Raw genomic sequence first — 26,963 nt, forward strand, 5'->3', positions numbered from 1 at the left:
CACTATGGTCAAGAGTGGAATTGTTCTCCCTTTTTTATCATTTCCATCAATCCTCTAATCCTAACCCTTACTTTCTTTTGCCTGGAAAAGTGGCATTTAGAGAAGTGGTTAGAATTTCAAAGGATGGCCCCGTAGAATTTCATCAGAATCCTTTGGGAGTCTTTTTCAGACATTGACATTCCACAGAAATGTACTATGAATAACAATGAGTACTTTCTATATAATGGGTTTGTTGAGAGAGAAGTATTAAGACCTATTACCTGAGTTATTATTCTTTAATGATGTTTTTAAATTGAACTCTTTAAGGGAACATAATCTTTACAACCTAACTTCCTTTAAATTCTTCAAGACCTATCTATCCACTTCAAAGCTCAGATCATGGATTTTTTTTCCCACAAAAATTCCCAGAGTATTCCAGCCATCATCTTTTCCATTCTCTTTTATTATAATAGATCCCCTACTCCACCCCTCCCAACACACACACAAAGTTATGAATAAATGTATTAATGGGATCTATATTACCCTCTATTACTATCAATCAGACTATGAATTCTTCATGATAGGTGGCCCTGTCTCACTCATTTGCTATACTTCAAACCTTTAGCACAGTATTTCACATGAAGTACAGAAATAATCTCTTTATCATAAAGAACACTAGAACTTAGTTAACCTGCTGCTTATATTACAAACTAAACCTAAGTCTCTTCATCTGTGAATTGACAGGTGGGGAAATCATACTTAAAATTTAGTTCTCTGATCTGTGAATGAGGGTGGAGAGGGAAAATGCACATCTGTGAGCTAATTGTATTTAACCAGGTTAATAATATAGGGAAAGTGTTTCCTAAGCCACAAATTGCTGAAACTTCTAGTCGATGATGACGATGATGGTGATAATGAGACAAATGAATACTTTTTTATTTACTAGATTAAGAAATATATTATATCACTAATTGTGGTGAAAGCCTTATCCATACATAAAATTCTAGGCAAAAATTCTGAAATCTTGTCATTATTTATACTTCTAAATATTTGATTAGTAAAAATATGAAAAAAAAACCCAGAAAAGTACAGAGCACTATATACTTTTGTCACTAGTATTTAGTAAGGCCTAATTTTTCACCACTCATGAATTTTTGCACATTTCATGTTGTGTTAACACATGTCAATAAAAACTGGAAAAATAGATGTTATTGAGTCATAGAAAGACAAGGACTGTGTTAAGATATGTGGCAGTACTTTCTAGAAAGCAGAACTAGAATTCACTGCAAAGATCATTTAGAGTATCAGAAAAATATTCTGTTTCATTCTAGGTAAGATTTTTAATAATCCTTTTAGATATTCTTCTTTTTTAATTTACACTTGTATGGACAAGTAAATCCCCCCACACCTAAAGGTAGATGTTAAATTTTTACATTAGTGGGTCTTAAAATCAATTAATTGTCCAAAATACCATGTTGGCAAGTAAAAAAGGAGAAAGAAAAGGAGAAGGAGGAAGTGGAGATGAGGAAAATAAATTTGCATGGAAAAGAATGTACAATATAAGACTTCACACATATTAAGATTTCAGATTTAAATGCATGTAAAATATTTATTTTTACTGTAAGTTGTTGTAAAACAAGTTTGAAAGATGTTGTTTTAATGAACAACAAAACTAGAATTGAAAAAAAATGAACACTATTTCAGTCCAGAAAGACCTTGGAAACTACTTAAAAATACTTATATCTGAGAAAAATTTCTTCTCCTCACTAATGAATTAAATTGTTATACGCAGCATAATTTCTATAACTCTTTTCATGTAATTCTTTCCTCTTACCCTTTTATTGGCAGTACCTATGTGCAATATAAATTCATTATTTATTTAAATTGCATTTACTTTGTCTTTGAAGGATGTTTCCATAGAAATTATTTTAAACGTGTCCCTGGAACCTAGTAAAGAATTACATTTCATAAATATGTGTTGCCTCACCAACATGAAATGTGTGTTTGGAATTAAAATCAGCAAATAAAACTTTTTTTTTTTGCTAATAATCAAAGTGAAAATTGAATAAAAGTGTTTTTTGCCTAAGATGAGTGTCAACATTTCAACACGGCTCAAATGTTATTCTTGTCTCTAAAGTCAAAACAACTTTAAAGTATAATTTTCATATTTGTGTATTAAATTCTATTGAGCTAGTAAAAGTATATGTTTGACTGGAATATAGCTTTATCTGTCAATGACAGAAGCCATGAAATATTGACAATTACAGGTAAAAAATTTGATCTGCTCTTGAGTTATGAAGTCAGATTTATGAAGATGAACCTCTGTTTTCTTCTTTAGGAATGGCAAGTTTATTGAAGAAAATGAAAAGTACATACTGAAAGGAAGCAATAAAGAACTCACTGTCAGGAACATAATCAATAGTGACGGGGGCCCGTATGTCTGCAGGGCCACAAACAAGGCAGGAGAAGATGAAAAACAGGTACTTCTCCAAGTCTTTGGTAAGTATTATAGCATAGTAGTTAAAACTGTAATGTCTAGAGGGGGGTCTGAGTCAAATTTTACTCTGTCACTTATATGAGCTATTTAAATTTCCAAACCTGAGTCTCAGTTTTCTCATCTCTAAAATATATTTTAAAATTGCAGCAACCAGATAGAATTATTTTAAGAATTATATGAGATTATAAATGTAAATTTTTGTAAAATATTTGCTGACTAATAACAGAGGCTGGAAGAAAATTCATTTAAATTACACATATTGGGATCTATTATATTATATATGGGTTGATCTTCATAAATCTTTAAATGACATATGTTGGGATAAGTTTTACTTTTAATATATTAATACTTCAAAAGAGTTCACCTATAAGGCTATAATTTGGAAACATTGACTTGTAACCATAATTAAATACTCCCTTTTCATTTTACTAAAAGGAAATGTACATAAATATCTTCCATATTTACCAAGAGCCATATTGCCTTCTTCGGGGAGCTTACAGAGAGTAGAAAACCAGTAAATTAATTTATAATTATTGATTTAGCCCCTATTATATTTGCAAGAGGAAAAAATTTTGCTGGTGAATATTTAGAATATGATTGTTCTCTTTTAAAAAGCAAACACTAAAAATTATAGGCACTACTAATATTTAGTATGCTTTCTCCATTTTTAAAAACATTGTTATCAAAAAGCTTTCACAACAAAGAAAGGGGAAGGAAGGAGGGAGTACTCTATAAGAGTAAATGCTCTTTGGTGACCTAAATGAGAAGGAGATACAAAAAAAAGAGGGGATATATGTATATGTATAGCTGATTCACTTTGCTGTACAGTAGAAACTAACACAGTATTGTAAAGCAACTATATTCCAATTAAAAAAAAAGAATAAAATAATACATGAATCTGGTATTGAACTTTAAAAAAAAAAGAAATTACAGAACAAACAAAACAACTACAGGACTTCTTTAACAAATAAATTAGGTGGGGACAGTAATTAAATATGGATCAAAATAGACATAAGAGGAACCTCAACCAATCACAGTATATAGACCTCATTTGGATCTTGATTCAAACAAATCAACTGTACAAGGTTTTATGAGACAACCAGGGAAATTTGAACACTGAGTAATTGATTACTAATAAAGTTGTGTTATGTGTTATAACAACAACAACAAAAAGAGTAAGAAAAACCAGTGGTTGCAGTTGGCAGAAGCAACCATATTACTTAGACCAAAAGATGAATGGTAATACATGTGTGGACACACCCTCTGCCAGCTGGTCCTGTAGTAGCTGTAACAGAAATGTTTTCTATACTAAGGAGATTTTCATAAAGCTTATATTCTAACAAAATAAGACAGACAATAAAGAATATACCAAAAAATAAAATAAAATTTTATTAAAAAATAAAATTGGAATAATAAGATGTTCTAAGAAGAAAGTGAAACTAGATTAATCAGGTAGTGTTGGGTAAAAAGAGCTGTTATTTTGGAGATAATGGTGTTGGAAAGTTACTCATAAGGGTAATGTTTAGATGTGTTTACATAAAAATCTTTAACAATGAGAAATCAACAAACCTATGAGCCAGGAGAAAATTGTTCACATAGAGGGAAGAGTAAACAAACTTAAAATTATTAGAAATTATAGAAAGCATCTAATTTGTTCCATCAGTATTTCCCACTTAAGAAAATGTTCTCTTTAAAACGTACAATGCTAAATATGACTCAGTGTAAAAATAAATTAATAATTAGAAATGATAGTGTTTGAGATAATTCCAAAGGGTAAATAATCTCAGTCTATCTCAATGAGCTCATATGAAATATTTAGTTACTTTTTAAAATTAATCTGGCAGTGAGTAAGAACACAAAGAAAGTTTCTAATATTTTTGTCCTTTCAAATAGAAAATAATGAATGAAATATGCCATATCACTGTTGTAATCACTTTGTATAGTAACACTGAACAGATTTGTATTGTGTTTGACACAAAAGCATGTATATAAAGTGGAAATAAAACTAAATCCATTAAAGTCAATGGAGTAAACACTGAATTGTAAAAATATATATGCCATGTTTCTGATATCAGGAATCTAATTTTCTAGGATTAAGAACAATTTATTTATATTTCATAATTGATTGCTTTTGGTGATTAAAAAGAAACCTGTTACTTGTTCTGAAATAATAAGTGCTGGCTTTTATCACTTCTAGGTTCAAACAAATAAAAACTTAAGAAATGCCGGTAATACAGAATTTAAAAACTTAAAGCGCTTTGGTATATGTAAATTTGTGGAGGGATGTAATTTTTAATATTAATATAATTTAAATTACAAGATATGATGTTTTGGTTTTTATAGAAGTCATAACTGTAAAGAAACAATTATCTACAATATGGAATAATATTAAGGTAGTCTGAGGTCAAAATAAATCAGCTAGAATAATAAAGGTAAATAGAATGTATATATATTTACTTGATAAATATTTTAAACATTGCACATAATTACACTTACTACATATTCAGAATACAGTCATTATTTTTCCTGTTTGGTGAAATTGTTTTTAAAGTTTAAGAGATAATCACTACATAATCAGATGTCATACACAGACATACACACAGAAGTACTCATGTGACTTTAAAAGAGGAAAATTTTATTTTTTAGCTTGAAGAGGAAAAAATAATAAAGTGGCTTTTAATTGACAAAATCTTGGAAGGAATTATACTTTTTATGTTGGTTTCTAAACCACTTAAAATTATTTTTGTAATCATAATCAATAGCATTATTTTCTAGTTTTTTCTCCTATAATTTGCAACTCTCCTGGCACTCTTATAAAGCAAAGCATGACACTATATCTGCTCAAAGTTAATAATTCCATACTATGCTAAAGGGTACTTAAATGGTCACCATGAATAATAATATTTTCCTCCAATACAGATTGAGTAATGTATATATTTTTTACAGTACAGCCTCACATAATACAGCTTAAAAATGAGACTACATATGAGAATGGTCAAGTCACACTAATATGTGAAGCAGAAGGGGAGCCTATTCCAGAAATCACTTGGAAAAGAGCAGTGGATGGCATCACTTTTTCCGAAGGTGATAAGGTAACAGCTATTTAATATATAGTGTTTTTCAAAACTATCGTATTGGGTTGGCCAAAAAGTTTGTTCGGGTTTTTCCATACCATCTTATGGAACTTTTGGGCGAACCAATTTTCAGTGTTTTGCATATAATTAAATATCACATTGGACTCCAATTTATCAAGTAACTTGTACGAATACAATAAATGGTTTAATTCTTAAAAAGGTGACTCTACCACAGTTAGCCTAAAAATAAATTCAGAGGAGAAAAAAGTCAAATTGTAATATTTAAAGTTGTTTTTCATTGAGCCAAAAATCTTAGGTTGTTAATATTGTTTCTTAAGTTTGCCTACACGCAAACTTTTGGTATATACTGTATCTATAAAATAAATTGCAATTTCAATTCCTACACCTTGTGCTGTGAAAATGAAAATAATTTAAATTCACAAAATTCTGGCTGTCATTTAACTCTTAACTCTTTAGAATTATCTTTATGCAGTAGGACAGTAGGTTTCTGCCTTTATATAATCTATAACCTAATAAAGACCAATAAGTACAAACACAACAAAATACAGCATTTTGGTAAATGTCACTCCCATGTAAATTGGTGACTTTTCATCAGAATGCATTCAAGTTCCTAAGAAATCAAGTAAACATTATCATATATTTCACCGGACTCCACAGATTTTCATTATTGTTATTTTTTGTAACTAGTTGTATAAGGCCCCAAGTATAAACCAAACTGAAACAGAAAGAAAAAGGCAGTGGATTAATAATATGATAGAATTGGCATTTTCACACATGTAAAAATTATCAGATTAAACACATAGATCTCTTTTCTTTCTCAGTGTTAAAGAGCAACCTTCTTAAAACCTCTTTCATTTGTTCAAATCAATTTCTGTTGAAGAAAATGATTTCTAAAATATAAGTACCTTTGACTTACCAACATTGATAGCAGCAAAATTTGAAATCAGTTTGTTCAAAATATGCTTTCTATCCCTCCAACTCATCATGTAATTTTAACAACATGCTAGCTCCATAAATTGACAAAAGAGGCTTCTCCCTGGCTATTTACTATTTATCTTTTGAAATAATGTATTCCTGTATATCACCCTTCTTAGCCCCATTTCCTCCTCATGATGGCATTTTTAAGGGCATATTTCTTTTTTTTTAACTATCCTACAGGCCTTATTCAGCTCTCACCAATTCATGCACCCATTTGTGTGTGTGTGTGTGTGTGTGTAGCCCTGTGCAATTTTTTTTTAAATTATTTATTTATTTATTTATTTTTGGCTGTGTTGGGTCTCCGTTTCTGTGCGAGGGCTTTCTCCAGTTGTGGCGAGCGGGGGTCACTCTTCACCGCGGTGCGCGGGCCTCTCACTATCGCGGCCTCTCTTGTTGCAGAGCACAGGCTCCAGACGCGCAGGCTCAGTAGTTGTGGCTCACGGGCCTAGTTGCCCCGCGGCATGTGGGATCTTCCCAGACCAGGGCTCGAACCCGTGTCCCCTGCATTGGCAGGCAGATTCTCAACCACTGCGCCACCAAGGAAGCCCAAAGGGCATATTTCTTTTGGCAATAGTTATACTATTTTGATATACTTATTTTATATATGAAAGTTGAAAATCAAATTTATAAAATGTGAATGACATTGGCATTCTTCTGGCAACCCAGAAAAATGATGTAGAGTTTGCTTTCATATTTTTTTAACTACTACGGCGCGTTGCCAAATCTGGAAAGGAGTTATATCTCCATAAAATTCTTTAAAATTGTCCAAAAAAATTAGATATATAAAACTGTAGATAACTGTTTTCATTGTCAGTTTAGTACTTTTCTTTGGACAAAATCACTCAAGAATAATAATTTTCATGTTTAGACACCATTATTAATTATATGTTCATATTCCTAACTCATACTTTCATTATTTTTTTTGTAATATATATTTCCTGAAAGTTCTCTTCTCAAACATAGCTTTTACTCTTCATTTAATAGATGTTTCCTTATGTTCATACCAATAATGAGAGGTACATTATATTCAGTTATCTTATCAATAAAAAGTTATGAAGTAACTAGAAGACCATGATATTTTGTTCTATGCCCCAAGCCACCAAAACTACATACAGAAATTTCTTTGATAACAGTTGTGAAAAATGATCACCTAGTTTTTGTTTGCTAAGGACCATGTCTATTAAAGCACACAACTTTTGTTTTTCTTTTGCTTTGTCACAAAACCATTATAGAAACCCTAATACACTTTTGTTTTTCCAAACACAACTTTTATCCAGTAGATATACAGATTAAGACTACTCACTTCCTATCCTGACTTTTCTCCAAAATTATTTTAAGAACACTGCCTTATTTCTTGGATGGTAAGCCTCCTTTCTCCTAACATTCCTAGTTTCTTCAACAGCCGAAATTCAAAAAATGAAGAGTTGAGCTGAGCCTTGCAGTAAGTCACATCTAGTTCTGAATCTCAGCTCAGCCATTTATGACGCTTCAGCTTTGGCAATACTATGTGAAGTCTTTTTAATATGAGTTTCTTCATCTTTAAAATGTGGATAACAATACTTATTTCACTTATTGGTAGTAGATGAAGAGTACATTGTAAAATGCGTATCAAAGTCTTTAGGATATTGTAAATATTCAATAAACTTTATTGTTTCTTTATCATATTGAGTAAATATTGAAGCATAGTTTATCTTGTTTCTATTATTTTGAGTAAACTCAAATGGTTAATAGACTCCATAAAGTCTGATAACTAAAGTCTGTTTAAACATTACCGTAGAGTATATTGTGATTATATCTCTCTTGTCATGAAAAGTAGCATGAGATTGTATTTGCCTTAAGAATCACTTGGAGAGCCTGTTAAAATGCAGATTCTAGAATCCCACTTTCTGAGGTTGATTTAGTATGTCAAGCACAGGATCTAGGAGTACTTTAAGAAACTCATCCGTTGGTGTTATATGGATGCTATCCAAGTCATCCATACATTGGAAAGCAGTTCTCGAGCTCTAAGTCAAATGAAATTGTACAACTAATCCTTTCAACAGAAAAATGCTCTTGACAAATTACTTGGCACCTTGATAGGGGCTTGGAAATCACAGAATAAAACAATCAAAACTTTTCATTACTATCAATGAAAATGATCATTGTGTAGGTCATAGACAGTGAAATATCATCAGTAATATACTTCAAACTAATAACTCCATCCAAAAATAGGAAAATATATTTAGCAAATATGTTCATCATTGTAGATTTTCAAAGAAAAGGGTCTCAATTAATGTACTCACATGTAGATATTTTCTGCAGCTGTAGTTCTGTAGCACTATTGGACTATGCATGTTAATGATGTACTGTAAAATATCTTTGCATAATATATCCTTCAGAAACAACAACAAAAAGTATAGTGCTTAAACACAGAACTCTTTTAAACTCATAACTATTTTCTCTATAATCTACTTTAATTCATCTTCCCTACATTTAAAATAATATATGTAATTTTAAAAACTCTCCTGAAAAATTTAAAAAATACATGTAATATGTAAGAAAAATACAGCATGCACTTGCTTTAGAAATATTTTCTTAATATCCATTGTTATTTTAAGATATTTTGTTCTTTATTTTTTTAAAAAAATTCACAGTTTTACCTCACTAACTTTTAATTATACATTTATTGAAAAAATTTGGGCAATTTATTTTAGTGATAACTTGATAATTTTTCATTAAAATATCAGTTTACTTGGGTTATCAAAAATTTTATTAAATTGATAACTTAATTTTAGCACATTATTTTTTTGGAGTCATCCTAAGATACATTTGTGTATAAAAATTAGAAAGCCCTGGCCTCTTCATTTAATAGATGCTATATACTTAACTGTAATAATAGTTAAATGCACACAATAAAGTTTAAGACAGAACAAAAGCTATTATCATGGAATGTGTTTAATTCAGCTATGACTCAAGAGTTGTAAATTGTTTTGCAATTTAAACACTAAGCAATCTAATTTTTTTACATTAAAAATCTTTATTTTCTAAATAAAACCATGCTTTTTCACAGGGTTGATTTGAGGATTATGTGAGATTGTATGACTAGAGTGTTTTGAAGTCCCTGGTATAAACCTCTGTCATCTATTTTGAATCATTTTCCTTAAATGATCCCTTATTATCATTCTTATTGATCAATAAATATTAGTAGATGTACGATTATAGATATTGTTAAATTAGTATGGGAAGTCATGAAGTGTCATGCAAGTCAAAATTTAATCCCAAATTTGTCACTTTGGCGTGTCATTTACCATGTTACTTCTCCTGCCTGATTTCAGTTTCTGCTCGTCTATATTAGGGTAATAATAAAACCTACCTGGAAAAGTTTCTAAAGACGAAATGAGAGCATGCGGATCAATATCTCAGACCCAAATTGAACTTAAAAGTGTTATCTTCTCTTTTCCTTGGAGGTATTTAGTCTTTAGATACTTTAGAAATGAGACAATGATCATATTAATTCTGTGACAACAACTGCTGCCCCAAAGAAACCAGATAAAAACTAGTATGAGCATAGTCATAGGTATTGTATGAATAATATCATCCACAAAACAATAGAATGTTGTTACAGTTGTTGTAGGTTGTGCATCTTTGAATAGCTATATGTAGAAGTTTACTATGAAATAATCTCTAGCAGTGTCATTTCAATGACTCATATATGAACTTGTCTTACCATACTAAATTCCAAATCTTGTAACTATATATTGCATTCCTCTTGGAAGTTGACGATGTTGGGAATCTGCATTTGAGTGTCATCTTAATCACTGTATGTGTCAATCTCTATCATTGCAGGGAAATACTACAGATGAGGGCTGTAACTTCCTATCCTGAATAAGGATAGACTTTCAGATTACTCTGAGAGATAAAGCCTGGTCTTTACTCGGTGAGAAAAAATATCAGACTAGAAATACCACAGATTTATTACATCATCATCTTCTTTTTCCCTCTCTCCCAGGTCTATCTTCTCCCACTCTCCCCAGAATTTCCTTTGTAGGAAGTAGGTCATTTTTTTGCTTCCTTTTGGGCCCTTTTTCACCTCCGATATTATGTAGCAAAAGTATTGATTTGGAAGAGACTCTTCTACATTCTAAGAAGTACCTAAACAAGTCATTAAGATAGGAAGAAAAATAAATTGTATGCCCCACAAAGCCAGGTTGCTTAGGAATGCCAGTTCTTCATCAATTTTCAAAATATGATTTCATATTCATATGATAAAATTGTTTTATTTTGAACATTTTTTAGAAATTTTGTTGCTTGTCATTTTGGGAGTAAATGGAAGTAAAAGATCTACAGGAAGTGATTTTTATCTCTAAAATTCTTACAAAAATGTAAACATAACAGTAACCAATCTCATCTATATGAATAGAATGTTTTATGTAATAATTCTAAAGTGCTTATAATATTGTTTGGTGGATGACATCTCACATGAGTCATGTATCTACTCTTAAGATACAGAATCTATAATTACTTTATTTCTGGTATATTTGTCCTACAGAGTAAATTTTAGTCCTACCTCCACTAAAAATTAATCCCACTCTACACTGAATAAGAAGTATTTGAAATGTATAGCAATAATTTGTAACTGTTTTAAAGCAGAATTTCTCAAACTTCAGTCATTTGACCATCAGTTTCATTTCTTTTCCATATTCATGTGCTGCCTGGACTGTTATACACTTAATTTTTTTTCTTTAAATTAAATTAGTGTTTTCTTTATTCTAATCCTAACCAAAAATATCAGTTACACTTTAAAGTGCACATCAAAGTAAATATAAAACTATAAAATAAAATTTGTTTTAAAAATAATACCTAAACTTAGCATGTGCACCTTTACTGGTACACACACCATACTTTTAAAACACTGCTTTTATTTCAAACATACTTTGAATTAACATGATACCAAGTTTAGCTACAGAATTTTGAGGACAGACCCTGTTATGCTTTCTTTTATTTGGGGGGTCAAGCACTTCCCTCCAGTAAATAAATATGCTACATTTTTAGTTAATGGGTAGAAAGTTCACAAATCATAGTAACAAAAACCCATTTAATTTCAATCCTTAACACCAAATGATCTTTTCAAAATGATGCCAATAAACTCAATAAATAAAGCATAGTGATTTAACTTCAAAAACATTTTTTTTCTATTTTGCTGAAGTAAAATATGAAGTGCTGGTAATGGTCTAAGTTTAGATCAACTCAAACTTTGTGATTAAAATAATAAGACTTTCTGTTCTTTTACATTAATTTGAAAAATGTGTTTTTCTGTGTCAAAGAAAACAAGCCTACTGATTCAACATTAACTTTAGTACTTTAAGTCCATTTTGCTTTCTGTTCCATCGAATAAATAGATGTATTTAAACTGAAATTTAAGATTAAAAAAAATACAAATTATAAAGAGTCTACTTTAACATTTAGCTTTGCACTTACATACAGAAGTCTTAGTTGTACCAGAGGGTTTCTATTTTAATTGTGTATAAGTGGTAAACATTTTTCTCCATGAATTGAGGCACTATGATCTGGACAATACTTACTTCAAATGTTCTTGCACAATAAACTACCAAGACAAAAAGAATTTCTAGTAAAAATAAAGATGGGCAGTTCTTTGATACAAGCACCTGAATAAAATATGTTTTAAATTTTATAACAAATTAAATTCCTAGTGTAAAAATATTTATAATTATATTACTGCATTCATTATTATTTTGTTGTTTTATGCTCTAGGATATTATTTTTTATTGCATAGGTACAGCTTTGGACCTTAGGAAAGTTCATGCTTTTAAATGATTTATTTAAACCACTTTTAATGGAGGGCAGAGGATAATGGAGTAAACTTTTCACATTATATGAAAATCTCTACTAAAAGTTCTTAGATATTTTTATATATAAACTGTGAAAATTACATTAGCCTTTCTGTATTTCCCCCTTTTTTCATTCTAAAGCAAATACAAGTTCTTGAAAATTAAATTTAATAAAATGTAACAGTAAAATTATCTTTACAGTGACAGGAATTTATGTCACTAATGTTTCCTTTATCATTTGCCCAAGTTCATTTAACAACCATCAACAAGTTTTATTGAGGGCTTTTGTGTTTACATGTGCTATTCTATGCACAAAGAATACAGCAATGTAAAAAAAGTTTTCGAAGACTTTCGAAGACTCAGGGATTATAGATAATAGAATGTATTAAATTCCAAATGACAGAATGTCCAGTCCCATGAATTTCTCTATCACAATTTGTAAGATCATCAATGTCTAAAACAAAAAAAAAATCCTTTCATTTGATGTGACATTGTATTAGAAAATCTTAAATAATCTTTGTTACCCTGATATTCTGCCTTGCTGTGAAATTAAACCTTTAAGTTAATATTCGGGGAAGGGGGTGAGTGGTACTGAACCAAGGTTGTACATCAGAATCACATAAGGAGCTGTATACACATGTACCTGACTGAGCCTTACTCCCTGGAAAATGTCTGAGCCTCTCTCCCAGAGTTCTAACTGCGCCTGGCTCCTAGATATTCTTATCCAGTATCTTTGACAGGGATTAGAGAGCTATATTTTGAAAAGCCCCAGAAATTGCTCCTGTGTTTGTACCCTGTAGAGAACCACTACCTTTAAAATTACTATGTGTCTTCCATCACAAACCCACCCCCCAACACACATAAAAATACACACAGTCAACTTAATGTGATCTTGATATCCAATACATATATAAGATATATAAAAGGAATTCGTTTGTCTAACTCATGGATTTCTAGTCATGTTAGCATTGGAATTCCCAGTTCATATAAAACAGAGCTTAATGAATTGAAATTATGTGGTAGTTGCAAAACTGATTCTTTGTCTCAATTTCTGGATTTGCCATTTACCTTCTCTGTGACTTCAGATAAGTTGATATATTTTTCAGTTCCATCAGTGATAAAATATATCCCCTTCAAACTCTATTTCCCTATTCTATAAATCTTTCTATTGATTCAGTAGATAATCACAGATTTTAAGATGCAGTTTTTATTTCCATGCTAAGCGCTTTTTAAATTCAGGTATTTACTAATTTTTCAATTCATGATTTTCTAATAACTTAATATAGTGAGGCAGTGTGTTTGCAATTTCCTTCTTCTATATAGCTTTTCCATATAACAATTATAAGAAAAGCTAAGATTACTTTGGTAATGTCTTTACATTGGAAAAAAAATGTCAGTTTCTGGTTGTAGAGAGGAATGCTAAAGAGCATACTCCTGGCACCTGTAGATTTTAATGCCTGTATTTTTTTTTCTTTTCAGAGATAATGGGCTTTTCTGAAGGATTTTGTATTTGAATGACATTTTAAGGTCTTCTAATGCATTTTTTCCTACTAGTGTTCTGAGAGCAGTATTATAGATCCCTGCTGGGCAATAGGCAAAATGGATACTTCTATTCCTCATCTGATGTAAGGTGTAGATTATAATTAGGCATGTTGGAAATCTTCCAGGATGCTTCTGAGCTTGCTGAGAGGTGGGTTTTCAATCATTTACAACTCTCTGAAATTTCTTTTCCAGCCCACACCTCAAATAAAAATTATCAAAGAAGTCTAGTCATAAGTTCAACATGTAATTTTAAAAAACATTTTTGAGAAAATTCTGGGAAATAGTTAAAAAATAAAAATTTCATTGTTCTTTTAAAAAAAATCATTTATTAATGAACTATTATTTTAAAATGTATATAAGTATATCCACTTGAAAGAAACTATCATCTTGTTTGTAGGATGATATGATATTAGTTCACAATTTTACCATAATTGTTCTGGGAAAAAGAACATTATTTACATACTGAAAGTGATTTTTCTTTGGCTTTGTAGCAGAAAATATATTATTTTTTCTTGTAAATGCCATATTCTGTTACAGACTTCATGTGGTATTTTATCTTATGAAGAAATTTACCACTGAGGAAAATATAAAATAATGTAGCTACAAAAAAAATGTAGAGTTCAGTGAATATTAATCGACTTAACAAAATAACAATTTTCTGGTAAATGTAATTTTGATTTATTTATGTGAAATTTTAGTGGAAAACAGTAACTAAATTCAAAAAACAAAATGAAATAAATTTGAACGAATTGCTGTACAAGTAGACACAGTATATATCTGAAAATATTTCAATAAACATTCTAATAAACAACTTGCAAAAAAATAATACATTTGATGAATTCCATTGTCAAGTTTAAGCATGAAGCAAAAACAAGTGCATAAAAAAATATTAGTTACACAATAATTAATTTGTAAAATTGAATACATTTTCATGAAAAGTACTTTAACACAGTTATTATAATGCCCTCATTGCTCTTGACTCATGGATTAACAGATAATAAATTTAAATAAAATATATTAAACAAAGATCTTCAGTAATAACTCTGTTCAGCCATCTGTTGAGTAGTTGTGTTTACTGAGGGGAAAAGACCTTCTTAGTGTGGCTCTTCCTTGGCTACTAGGTATTGTCATGATCTATATCTTGGAGCAGCATCATCGCTGTTGTTTTGTAATCCACAAAATTTCTTATTGAACTTTCTAAGTTCTTCATTCTTGGAAGCCAGATTATTTTGGATGCATATTTAATAATGTATCTACTTATAAGAAAAACATTTATACTCTATCAAATATATAAAAATGATGTAATTTTAATATCTGTGGATCCTACCATCTTTTTCCCTTTCCCAAATCACCCACCTTGTTCACTTCTTTTATTCCCCAGCTTAAATTTCATTATCTATTATAATCACTATCACATATACACTCCTGGATCTTTTTTTGCTTTGTGAACTGTTCCTAGCAAAATGCCAGTCATGGTTTAATTAACCTCAATTCCTATTCCACACATGTTGCAAGACAGCTGAAGTTAGCTGGAGGAAAACTACAATCATTCTGAATGATCTCCCTTTAAAATTGTGACCCATAGCTTAATGCATGCTCTTTGTGTTTTGCAGTACTCATGCCACATTTTCCTGGCTCATTTTCTTCACCAGTTTTAGATAACTACCTCATACATTTCCTCCATCCTCAAGTTCATAAACCTCCTCTGTTCTAAAAAAGCTCAGCTGGTGAACTGGTTCCTCTTTACTAAGAAAATAAAAACAATCAAAAGAAAACTGTAACAAATTCCTATTACTACATCTATATCAAACATAGCTGAACCTATATACTACCATGAAGGTAATATTCAAGTTTTTATGTGGATGCTAGTTCCAATCCTAACATATTATAGACATTAATCCAATAATTATCTATTTCCAACATTTTTTTTACTCTCCACCTTATTTATTATTCCCATCAACATTCAAAAATTTTTTTCTTTTACATATATTATAGCATATAAAATATAATTAACATAATATGTTACTTATACATAACATACATTTATGTATATATTATATATAAAATGAGTACGTACATACCTACATATACTTTTTTCCTCTATTTCTTTTTTTTTTAATTTTTTTTTTTAATGATATTCTTGTCTGCTTACATTCTTTTTATTTATGCATATATGTATGTATGTATGGCTGTGTTAGGTCTTCGTTTCTGAGCGAGGGCTTTCTCTAGTTGTGGCAAGCGGGGGCCACTCTTCATCACGGTGCGCAGGCCTCTCACTATTGCGGCCTCTCGTTGCTGAGCACAGGCTCCAGACGCGCAGGCTCAGTAATTGTGGCTCACGGGCCGAGTTGCTCCGCGGCATGTGGGATCTCCCCAGACCAGGGCTCGAACCCGCGTCCCCTGCATTGGCAGGCAGATTCTCAACCACTGATCCACCAGGGAAGCCCTATTTCTTTTTTTTTAAATTTGTTTATTTTAGTTTATTTATTTTATTTTTGGCTGCATTGGGTCTTCGTTGCTGCACGCGGGCTTTTCTCTGGTTGTGGTGAGGGGGGCTACTTTTCTTGGCCACGCGCAGGCTTCTCATTGCGGTGGCCTCTCTTGTTGCAGAGCATGGGCTCTAGGTGTGCAGGCTTCAGTAGTTGTGGCACACAGGCTCAGTAGTTGTGGCTCATGGGCTCTAGAGCACAGGCTCAGTAGTTGCGGCACGCGGGCTTAGTTGCTCCACAGCATGTGTGATCTTCCCGGACCAGGGCTCGAACCCGTGTCCCCTGCATTGGCAGGTGGCTTCTTAACCACTGAGCCACCAGGGAAGCCCCTTTTCCTGTATTTCTAATTTTATTTTTTCTTCCAGTTTTATTGAGATATAATTGCCATACAGCACTGTATAAGTTTAAGGTATACAGCATAATTAGTTGACCTATATACATCATGAAGTGATTATCGCAATAAGTTTAGTGAACAGCCAACATCTCATATAGATACAAAATTAAAGAAATAGAAAAAAATATTTTCCTTGTGATGAGAACTCACAGGATTTGCTCTCTTAATGTTCATATATAACATACAGCAGTGTTAATTATATTTATCATGTTGTATCTTACATCCTTAGTACTTACCTTATAACTGGACATTTGTGCCTTTTGACTGCCTTCATCCACCCCTGCCTCTGGTAACCACAAATCTAAATATGAACTCTTTTTCTATGAATTTGTTTGTTTTTGAAATATAATTGACCTTCAATACTATGTTAGGTTCTGTTACACAATATAGTGACTCAGCAGTTCTATACATTTCACAATTATCTCCACAATAAGTCTAGTTATGGTCTGTACCCATACTTAGATATTACATGGTTATACAGCCACCCCTGGATCTGACCCCACCCACCAGCATGCCAACACCAACTTTAGGACACCCTGGGCCCTGCAGCCAGCCATGGTAGGAACCAACCCAGTGCACCAGGGGACTGAAACCAGCGCTGGGGCCCCCAGGGTCCTGTAGCCAGAGATCCCAGGACATGGCTCCACCCACTCCTGGGTCAGCACTAGCCCCAGGACACCCTGGGCCCTGGCCCCACACATCAGCAAGTTGACATAGAGATCCATGACCCTGGCTTGACAACCACTCACCCTAGAACCCAGGTCTGCCAATCAGTAGGTCAGAACTACCCTCAGGAACCACTGGGTCTCTGCAGCCAGCCACCTTGTAACCCATCCTGCCCCAGAGGCCAGCATTCTCGGCACAAGGCAGAGCCTGGCAACCAACCAGACCCAAGCCAGACACACCTACCAGACCATTCACAGTAAGAGAAGGACCCAGGCATCTCACATGGGGGCACCCCTAGAGCATATAGGTCTGGTGAATAGAGGGAAGTGTGCTGCTGGGACACATAATACGTCTCCTGCAAAAGGCCACTTCTCCAAGGTCAGGAAATGTAACCAACCTACCAAATACATAGAAATAAAAATAGAAAATTAGACAAAATGAGGTGACAGTAATATGTTCCAAACAGAGGAACAAGATAACACCCCAGAAGAAAAATTAAATGAAATGGAGATAGGCAATCTACCCTATAAAGAGTTCAAATTAATGATTATAAAGGTGTTCAAAGAACTTGGGGGAAGATTGGATGAACAGAATGAGAAGTTAGAAGTTTTTAACAAAGAGTTAAAAAATATAAAGAAGAACCAAACAGTGATGAAGAATATGATAATTGAAATGAAAAGTACAATAGAGGAATCAACAGTAGATAAGATGATACAGAGGAACAGAACAGCGAGCTGGAAGACAGAATAGTGGAAATCACTGAAGCAGAACAGAACAAAGAATAAAGAATAAAAAGAAATGAGGATAGTTTAAGAGACCTCTAGGATAGCATCAGGTGTACTAACATTTGCATTGTAGGGGTTCCAGAGGAGAAAAGAGAGGGAAATGGGCATAGGATATATTTGAAGATATAATAGCTGAAAATTTCCCTATCTTGGGAAAGGAAACAAACATCCAGGTCCAGGAAGCACAAAGAGTCTCAAACAGGATAAACCCAAAAAGGATCACATCAAGACACACTGCAATAAAAGTGGCACAAATTAAAGATGAAGAGAGAATATTAAAAGCAGCATGGGAAAAGTAACAAGTTACATGCAAGGGAACTCATGTAGTCTATCAGCTGACATGAGTTTCAGCAGAAATTTGATAGCCCATAAAAGAGTGACATAATATTTAAAGTGATGAAAAGGAAACACCTACCACCAGGAATGCTCTACCTAGCAAGGCTTTCTTTCAGATTTGATGGAGAGATCAAAAGTTTTTCAGACAAGCCAAAGCTAAAAAGGTTCAGCACCATCAAACCAGTTTTAAAATAAATGTTAAAGGGACTTCTCTAAGCAAAAAAGAAAAGTCCACAACTAGAAATATGATAATTCTAAAAGGAAAAAAAATCTCATTGGTAAAGACATATATACAGTAAAGTAAGTAAACCAACCATGTATAAATCTACTAAGAAGGTTAAAAGACAAAAGTAATAAAACCATCTAAATCCACAATAAGTAGTTAAGGGATACACAAAACAAAAAGATGTAAAATATGATGTTAAAAACAGTAAGCATGTGGGGTGGGGTGTAAAAGTGCAAGGTTGTTAAAATGCATTTGAACTTAAGAGATCATCAACTTAAAATAAAGTATATTTATATATTGCTATATATAAAACTCATGGTAACCACAAACCAAAAATTCTATAATAGATACACAAAAAGCAACAGGAATCCAAACATAACACTGAAAATAGTTATCAAATCCCAGGAGAAAAGAATAAAGAAGAAGAAAGGAATAAAAAATAAGTATAAAAATAACCCCAAAACAATTAACAAGATGGCAATAAGTATGTATGTATCAATGATTATTTTAAATGTAAATGCAGTAATGCTCTAATCAAAAGACATAGAGTGGCTGAATGGTTACAAAAACAAGACCCATATATATGCTGCCTACAAGAGACTCACTTCAGATCTAAAGACATATGCATACTGAAAGTGACAGGATGAAAAAGTTATTTCATGCAAATTGAAATGAAATCTGGGGTAGCAATACTTTTATCAGACAAATAGACTTAAAAACAGAGGTTAAAACAAGAGACAAAGAAGGACATTAAATGATCATCAAAGGATAAATAAACAGGAAGAGATAACAATTGTAAATATATATGCACCCAACATAGGAGCACTTAAACACGTAAAGCAAATATTAACAACCATAAAGGGAGAAATTGGCAGTAACACAATAATAGTAGGGGACTTTAACACCTCACCTAGCTCAATGGACAGATCATCCAGACAGAAAAAAATCAATAAGGAAACGCTGGCCTAAAACATCACATTAGAATATATACAACCCATTCAAAAGCAGCAGAATATACTTTTTTTTAAGGGCATAAGGAACATTCTCTAGGATAGATCACATACTAGGTCACAAAAAAATGTCTCAGTAAATTAAAGAAAATTAAAATCATATCAAGCATCTTTTCCAACCACAATCCACAACTAGAAATCAGTTACAAAAAAAATTGCAAAAAACACAAACGTGGAGGTTAAACAATACACTGTTAAACAACTAATGGATCACTGAAGAAATCAAAGAAGAAATCAAAAGATACCTGGAGAAAAATGAAAACAAAAACATAACAATCCAAAATCCATGGGATGGAGCAAAAGTAGTGTAAGAGGGAAGTTTATAGCAATAGAAGCCTACCTCAGGAAACAAGAAAAGTCTCAAATAAACAACCTAACCTTACTTGTAATGAAAGTAGAAAAATAAGAACAAACACAACCAAAGTTAGCAGAAGAAAAGAAGTCCAAAAATCAGAATAGAAATAAATAAATAGAGAATAAAAAAAATGAAAAGATCAATGAAGTTAAGAGCTGGTTTTTTGAAAAGATACATAAAGTTGATAAACCTTTAGTCAGATTCATCAAGAAAAACAGAGCGAGGGCCCAAATAAATAAAATTGGAAATGAAAAAGAATTTACAACCAATACCATCAAAATACAAGGGACCATAATAAATTATAAAGAACAATTATATATGCCAATAAAATATACAACATGAATTGGACAAGTTCATATAAATGTACAATCTTCCAAGACTGAACCAAGAAGAAATAGAAAATATGAACAGACCAGTTATCAGCAGTGAGATTGAGTGAGTAATAAAATAGCTCCCAACAAACAGAAGTCCAGGACCAGATGGTTTTACAGGTGAATTCTACTAAACATTTAGAGAAGAGGTAACGTTTATCCTTCTCAAACTATTCCAAAAATTTGCAGAGAAAAGATTGCTTTTGAACTCATTCTGCAAGGGCAGAATCAGCCTGATACAAACACCAGACAAAGATATCACAAAAAAGAAAATTACAGGCCAATATCACTGATGAACATAAATGCAAAAATACTCGACAAGCTATTAGCAAACTGAATTTAACAATACATTAAAAGGATCATACACCATGATCAAGTGGGATTTATCCCAGGGATGCAAGGATGGTTCCATATCTGCAAATCAGTGTGATACACCACATTAACAAACTGAAAAATAAAAATCATATTCTCTCAATAGATTTGGAAAAGGTTTTTAAAAAAACTCAACATCAATTTTTGATAAAAACTCTTAATATAGTGGGTTTCATGGGAACATACCTCAACATAATAAAGGCCATATATGGCAAGCCCACAGCTAGTAGAAAAGCTGAAAGCATTTTCTCTAAGATTAGAAACAAAACAAGGATGCTTCGTCTCATCACTTTTATTCAACATAGTATTGGAAGTCCTAGACACAGTAATCAGACAAGAAGAAATAAGATCAACCCTGATTGGAAAGGAAGAAGTTAAGCTGTCACTGTTTGCAGATGACATGATACAATGCATAGAAAATCCTAAAGATGCCTCTTAAAAACTACCAGAACTTGGGCTTCCCTGGTGGCACGGTGGTTGAGAATCTGCCTGCCAATGCAGGGGACACGGGTTCGAGCCCTGGTCTGGGAAGATCCCACATGCCACCGAGCAACTGGGCCCGTGAGCCACAACTACTGAGCCTGCACGTCTGGAGCCTGTGCTCCGCAACAAGAGAGGCCGCGATAGTGAGAGGCCCGCGCACCGCGATGAAGAGTGGTCCCCGCTTGCTGCAACTAGAGAAAGCCCTTGCACAGAAACAAAGACCCAACACAGCCATAAATAAATAAATAAATAAATTTATTAAAAAAAAAAAAAAAAAAAAAAACTACCAGAACTCATCAATGATTCAGTAAAATTACAGGACACATGATTAAATACAGAGCTCTGTTGCATTTCTGTACACTAACGATGAACTATCAGAAAGTGAAATTAAGAAAACAATCTCATTCACCATTGCATCAAAAATAATAAAATACATAGGAATAATGTAACTAAGGAGATAAAAGATCTGTACTCAGAAAACTATAAAACACTGATGAAATAAATTGAAGATGATGCAAACGGATGGAAAGATATACTGGGTTCATGGATTGGAAGAATTAATATTGTTAAAATGACCATACTATCCAAGGCAATTTACAGATTCAATTCTATTCCTATCAAAATATCAATGGCATTTTTCACAGAACTAGAACAAATAATTCTAAAATTTGTATGGAAACACAAAAGCAAAATGATCTTGAGAAAGAATAACAACACTGGAGTTTTAATGCTCCCTGATTTCAATCCTACAAAGCTTCAGTAATCAAAACCATATGGTATTAGCACAAAAACAGATACATAGATCAATGGAACAGAATAGAGAGCCTAAAAAGGAACACACACTTATATGGTCAATTAATCAATGACACAGTAGGCAAGAATATACAATACAGAAAAGATAGCCTAAATGGCGTTGGGAAAACTGAACAGCTACATGCAAAAGAATCAAACTGGACTACTCTCTCACACCATGCACAAAAGTAAATTTAAAATGGATTAAAGACTAAATGTAAGACCTGAAGTCATAAAACTTCTAAAAGAAAATGTAGGCAGTAAACTCTTTGACATCGATCTTGGTAATATTTCTTTGGATATGTCTCTTCAGGCAAGGGAAACAAAAGCAAACCTAAACAAATGGGACTATATCAAACTCAAAAACTTTTGCACAGAGATGGAAACTATCAAAAACCAAAAAGGTCACCTACTTAATGGGAGAAGATATTTGCAAACCATATATCCGTTAAGAAGTTAATATCTAATACAAATAACTCATACATCTCAACATCAAAAACAACCAAACAACCCAATTTAAAAAATGGACAGAGTACCAGAATAGACATTTTTCCAAAGAAGACATACAGATTGCCAACAGGCACATGAAAACATGCTCAACATCACTAATCATCAGGGAAATGCAAGTCAAAACCACAATGAGATATCACCTCACACCCGTTGGAATGGCTATTATCAAAAAGGCAGCAAATACCAAGTGTTGGAGAAGATGTGTAGAAAAGGGAGCACTTGTGCCCTGTTGGTGGGAATGTAAATTGGTGCAGCCACTATGAAAAGCAGTATGGAGAGTCCTCAAAGAACTAAAAATAGAACTACTATATGATACAGCAATTCCACTCCTGGGTATTTTTCCATAGAAAATGTAAACACTAATTTGAAAAGATATATGCATCCCTATGTTCATTACACCTTTATTTACAAGAGCCAAGATATGGAAGCAACCTAAGTGCCCATCAATATATAAATGGATAAAGGAGACATGACATATCAATATTTCTTAGTCATAAAAAAAGAATGAACTCTTGCCAACATGGATGGCCCTAGAGGGAATTATGCTAAGAGAAATAATTCAGACAGAGAAAGACAAAAATCCTATTTCACTTGTATGTGGAATCTAAAAATCAAAACAAATGAACAAACATAACAAAGCAGAGACAGACTTATAGATGCAGAGAACAAACAAGTGGTTGCCAGAGGGGAATTGGGTGGGGGGAGGAAATAAATAGGTGAGGAAGATTAAGAGGTACAAGCTTCCAGTCCAAAATAAATGAGTCATGGATATGAAATGCACAGTGTAGTTAATTATAGTTATACCCACATATCCTTCATATATGAGTATATATTTTTGTCTGTGCAAATATTAGAAAGATAGATAGCTACTACATTTGGCTTCCAAATCCCATCTGATTTCTATCCTCTATTCATAGCAAAGTCCCCTGAAAATGTTGTTTAATCTTGTTCTCTCTAAATTCTTCCTAGAATTATCTCTTGAATATACTCCAGTCATGCTTTGACCACATGACTCCACTGAAACTCTTTGGAAAGCTTTTTACTAATAACATTCACTTTTCTAAATTTTATCCCAAATTAGCAGTCCTGATTTTACTTTTCTGCCTAAGAGAAGCATTGATCCAATTAAATGATCTTTTCTGCTTGTTGCATGGTCTTTGGCTTATGGTATACTTTCCTGTTTTTTCTCTTATCAGTCTTTGTCTTCTAATTGACCTCTAAATTATCAAGGGCCCTAGTTTGGGGTCTATTCTTGGATTCCTTTCTCTAACTATGTTTATTCCCTTGACTTATTCATCTAGTGGCATGGCTTTAATTACCAGCTGGATTCAGTAAACTCCAAATTTTCAACATGAACCTCTCCACTAAATCCTAGTTGTCTGTATCCAGTGGTCTACCAGGTAGCTCCATTTGGATATTAAATAAGTATCTTAAACTGAAAATATCCAGTCCACTCTATACATTATCTCTACTTCTGCTTCTCCCTCAGTTATCCAAATTTCATTAAATGGTGATTCCTTCCCTCCAGTAATATAGTCTAAAATTCTTTGTGTAATCTTTGACTTATTGATTGTTATACACATATTCAAGTTTTTAAAATCCTGTTAGCCTTATTTTAAATATATTAAAAATTTGATCATTTCTCAAAACGCAGCTGTTACTGCTCTAGTCCAAGCCAGCATAGTGACTTGCCTAGACTATTGCAATAACTTTTAAGAGGTTTTAATGCATTCACCTTTGCCCCCTGTTATTCTCATTAAAAGAGCTAAATTGATCCATTTGAAATAAGCCAGATAATATCACTCTTTTGTTCAGAAGCCTCCAATAGCTTCTCATATCATTTGGAAATCCCTTTTATTACCTACACTACTCTACATGATAGGCCATTCTTCAAATCTCTATTGCCTTCATTTATTCCTCAAATTCTACTATTAAGATAAATTAATTTCAACCAAATAAGATTTCACATTTCCTCCATCAATCCTTGGTGCTGGAAGATTTTCAATAGTGTGTGTACTTTATCCATCTACAACTTTGAATGTACACTGTGAGTCATAAGTGTAGTGAAAACTATCACAAATCTTTGATGTACTAATCGCAGTTTCCAGCACTTTTGAGTTTGCTGAGGGAGTCCTTGATTGCCAACCTGAAGTCAATATAGTAAGACTATTGTTTTTTAACTATGTGTGTGTTTAGGTTAATTGTTGAATTCTTTAGGTAAACTAAGTATAAATTGCAGACTGCTATTCTTTTAATTACAAAATCTGAAACCAGATAAGAACTTAAACTGTGTACAGAACACTAGAGTTGACTTACTATATGGATATTTGCATTCAGTTTTTTTTTGTTTGTTTGTTTGTTTGTTTTTTTTTAAATTTATTTATTTATTTATTTATGGCTGTGTTAGGTCTTCATTTCTGTGCGAGGGCTTTCTCTAGTTGTGGCAAGCGGGGGCCGCTCTTCATCGCGGTGCGCGGGCCTCTCACTATCGCGGCCTCTCTTGTCGCGGAGCACAGGCTCCAGACGCGCAGGCTCAGCAACTGTGGCTCACGGGCCCAGCTGCTCCGTGGCATGTGGGATCTTCCCAGGCCAGGGTTCGAACCCGTGTCCCCTGCATTGGCAGGCAGACTCTCAACCACTGCGCCACCAGGGAAGCCCCTGCATTCAGTTTTGAAGTACACGGCATCTGTCTGAGTCATAGGAGGTGTGAAGCTACTGGGACAAAAATTAAAAAGAAAAAACATAATGCTAAAGTAATAGTAGCATATTCAGTGATAAACAATTTGAATAAATATATATAATCCTCTGATTGCTTAGTGAATTAATAATTTGCTTATTCATAAATTAAGTATCCTCTGAGACCAAATGATAGAAATGGTGATAATTAAGGAGTTTCCATAGACAAATTTTATAGAAGCAGGAAGTTAGCAAGCAATAGAACTGCACACATTTCCTGTGTGTACCATAGCGAGATGTTGGATCTCCTCTTCCTATATTACAGAAAACATGCCTGGCTGGCTGTTTTGATCCGCATCTTGAGATAGCACATCGTGCTATGAAGTATACTATTCTAACACCTTCTCATATAATTTACAACAATCTGCCCTGTAGTATAATTATTTACTACACATCCCATACCTGCATATCCCAGCACACAATTAGAAACTTGTTGAGGGCTGTTTCTTATGATTTTTGATTGTTGTAGCAAAGGTAATATAACTTCCCAGACCATCTCTGCTTCTTGGCTCTCTGTTTACAGCAAGCCCCCCTTTAATGATAATGTCTGTAAATTTTTATCATCTGATGATTGATATATATCATGTAAAGATTCATCACAGAACTGTCTGAGACATAATTTTCTTTTATTATAAAATAATATAATATAGAAATATAGGCTTTACCTTCTCTTTTAATGTTTTGACAAAGTCCACACTGTATCTTTTCCTTTCTATGGTTTAGAGTTGTAGCACTGATTCATTGATTCCACACTTTGAAACTGTCTTAATACACCATTTGGCTTTTGGTAAAAAATAAATAAATTTTGTTAACATTTCCACCTTTCTTTCTCCTATGCATTATTTTATTACCTTGATAACTTAGATCCTTTCTGGAGAGTACCTTCTCTTTTAATTGAAGACTTCTAAACTATAGAAAGTTTAGTTTGTATATGCAGTATTTGTTTTAATTTGTCTTTTCTTTATGAATAGATACTTTACCACAAAACAAACAAAATCCAAAACGAAAACCAAACTAAAGCAGCTCACTGGAGTTCGTGTATGTTATACACAGTTTTAATTTTTAGCCATCTTTTAGAGGTAGCTTGTTTCTTTGTCTATGTAGCAAAATGATTTGATTAAACTGTGTTTTTTATGTATTGTTAGTTTTTGGTGTTTATGTGCATGTATAATATAAAATGTTTCCAATAAATAAAGTGCTTTTTATTTAAAATAATTAGGTTAATTGCATAATTGTCAGACAGTAAGACAACCTGAGAAGAGTTCAAAACGAAGAGATAAGAAATATTTTTTATCTTCTTGAGCCTCCCACCTAAAATGAGGCACTGAAGTAAAGTATATGAGTCACTCAGCATAGCTGTGTGTTAAAAAAGGAGCATATATTTGCTATAACACTGCCAGTACATATGACAGTAATTATACACATTATTTTCATAACATTTCTTATATATCCTATGTTGTATATACTTTAATGTGTATTTGAAATGATGTGATTTTTTAAAAGAAGGAAAAATATACAC

The 26,963-nt window shown here is 32.7% G+C and overlaps 1 protein-coding gene across 2 annotated transcripts in view; it reads left to right on the forward strand.

The window, feature by feature from the left end:
• The window catches only part of NCAM2 (neural cell adhesion molecule 2), a 485,073-nt gene that overhangs the window by 313,972 nt on the left and 144,138 nt on the right, over positions 1-26,963 (forward strand). For both annotated transcript variants that reach the window (XM_036851505.1, XM_036851506.1), the window contains exons 7-8: positions 2,318-2,478; positions 5,423-5,568. In XM_036851505.1, the coding sequence (XP_036707400.1) occupies positions 2,318-2,478; positions 5,423-5,568 (307 nt within the window). The remainder of the gene's footprint in view (positions 1-2,317; positions 2,479-5,422; positions 5,569-26,963) is intronic.

This window comes from Balaenoptera musculus, chromosome 4 (assembly GCF_009873245.2).
Source record: "Balaenoptera musculus isolate JJ_BM4_2016_0621 chromosome 4, mBalMus1.pri.v3, whole genome shotgun sequence".
In the NCBI taxonomy this organism is placed as follows: Eukaryota; Metazoa; Chordata; class Mammalia; order Artiodactyla; family Balaenopteridae; genus Balaenoptera; species Balaenoptera musculus.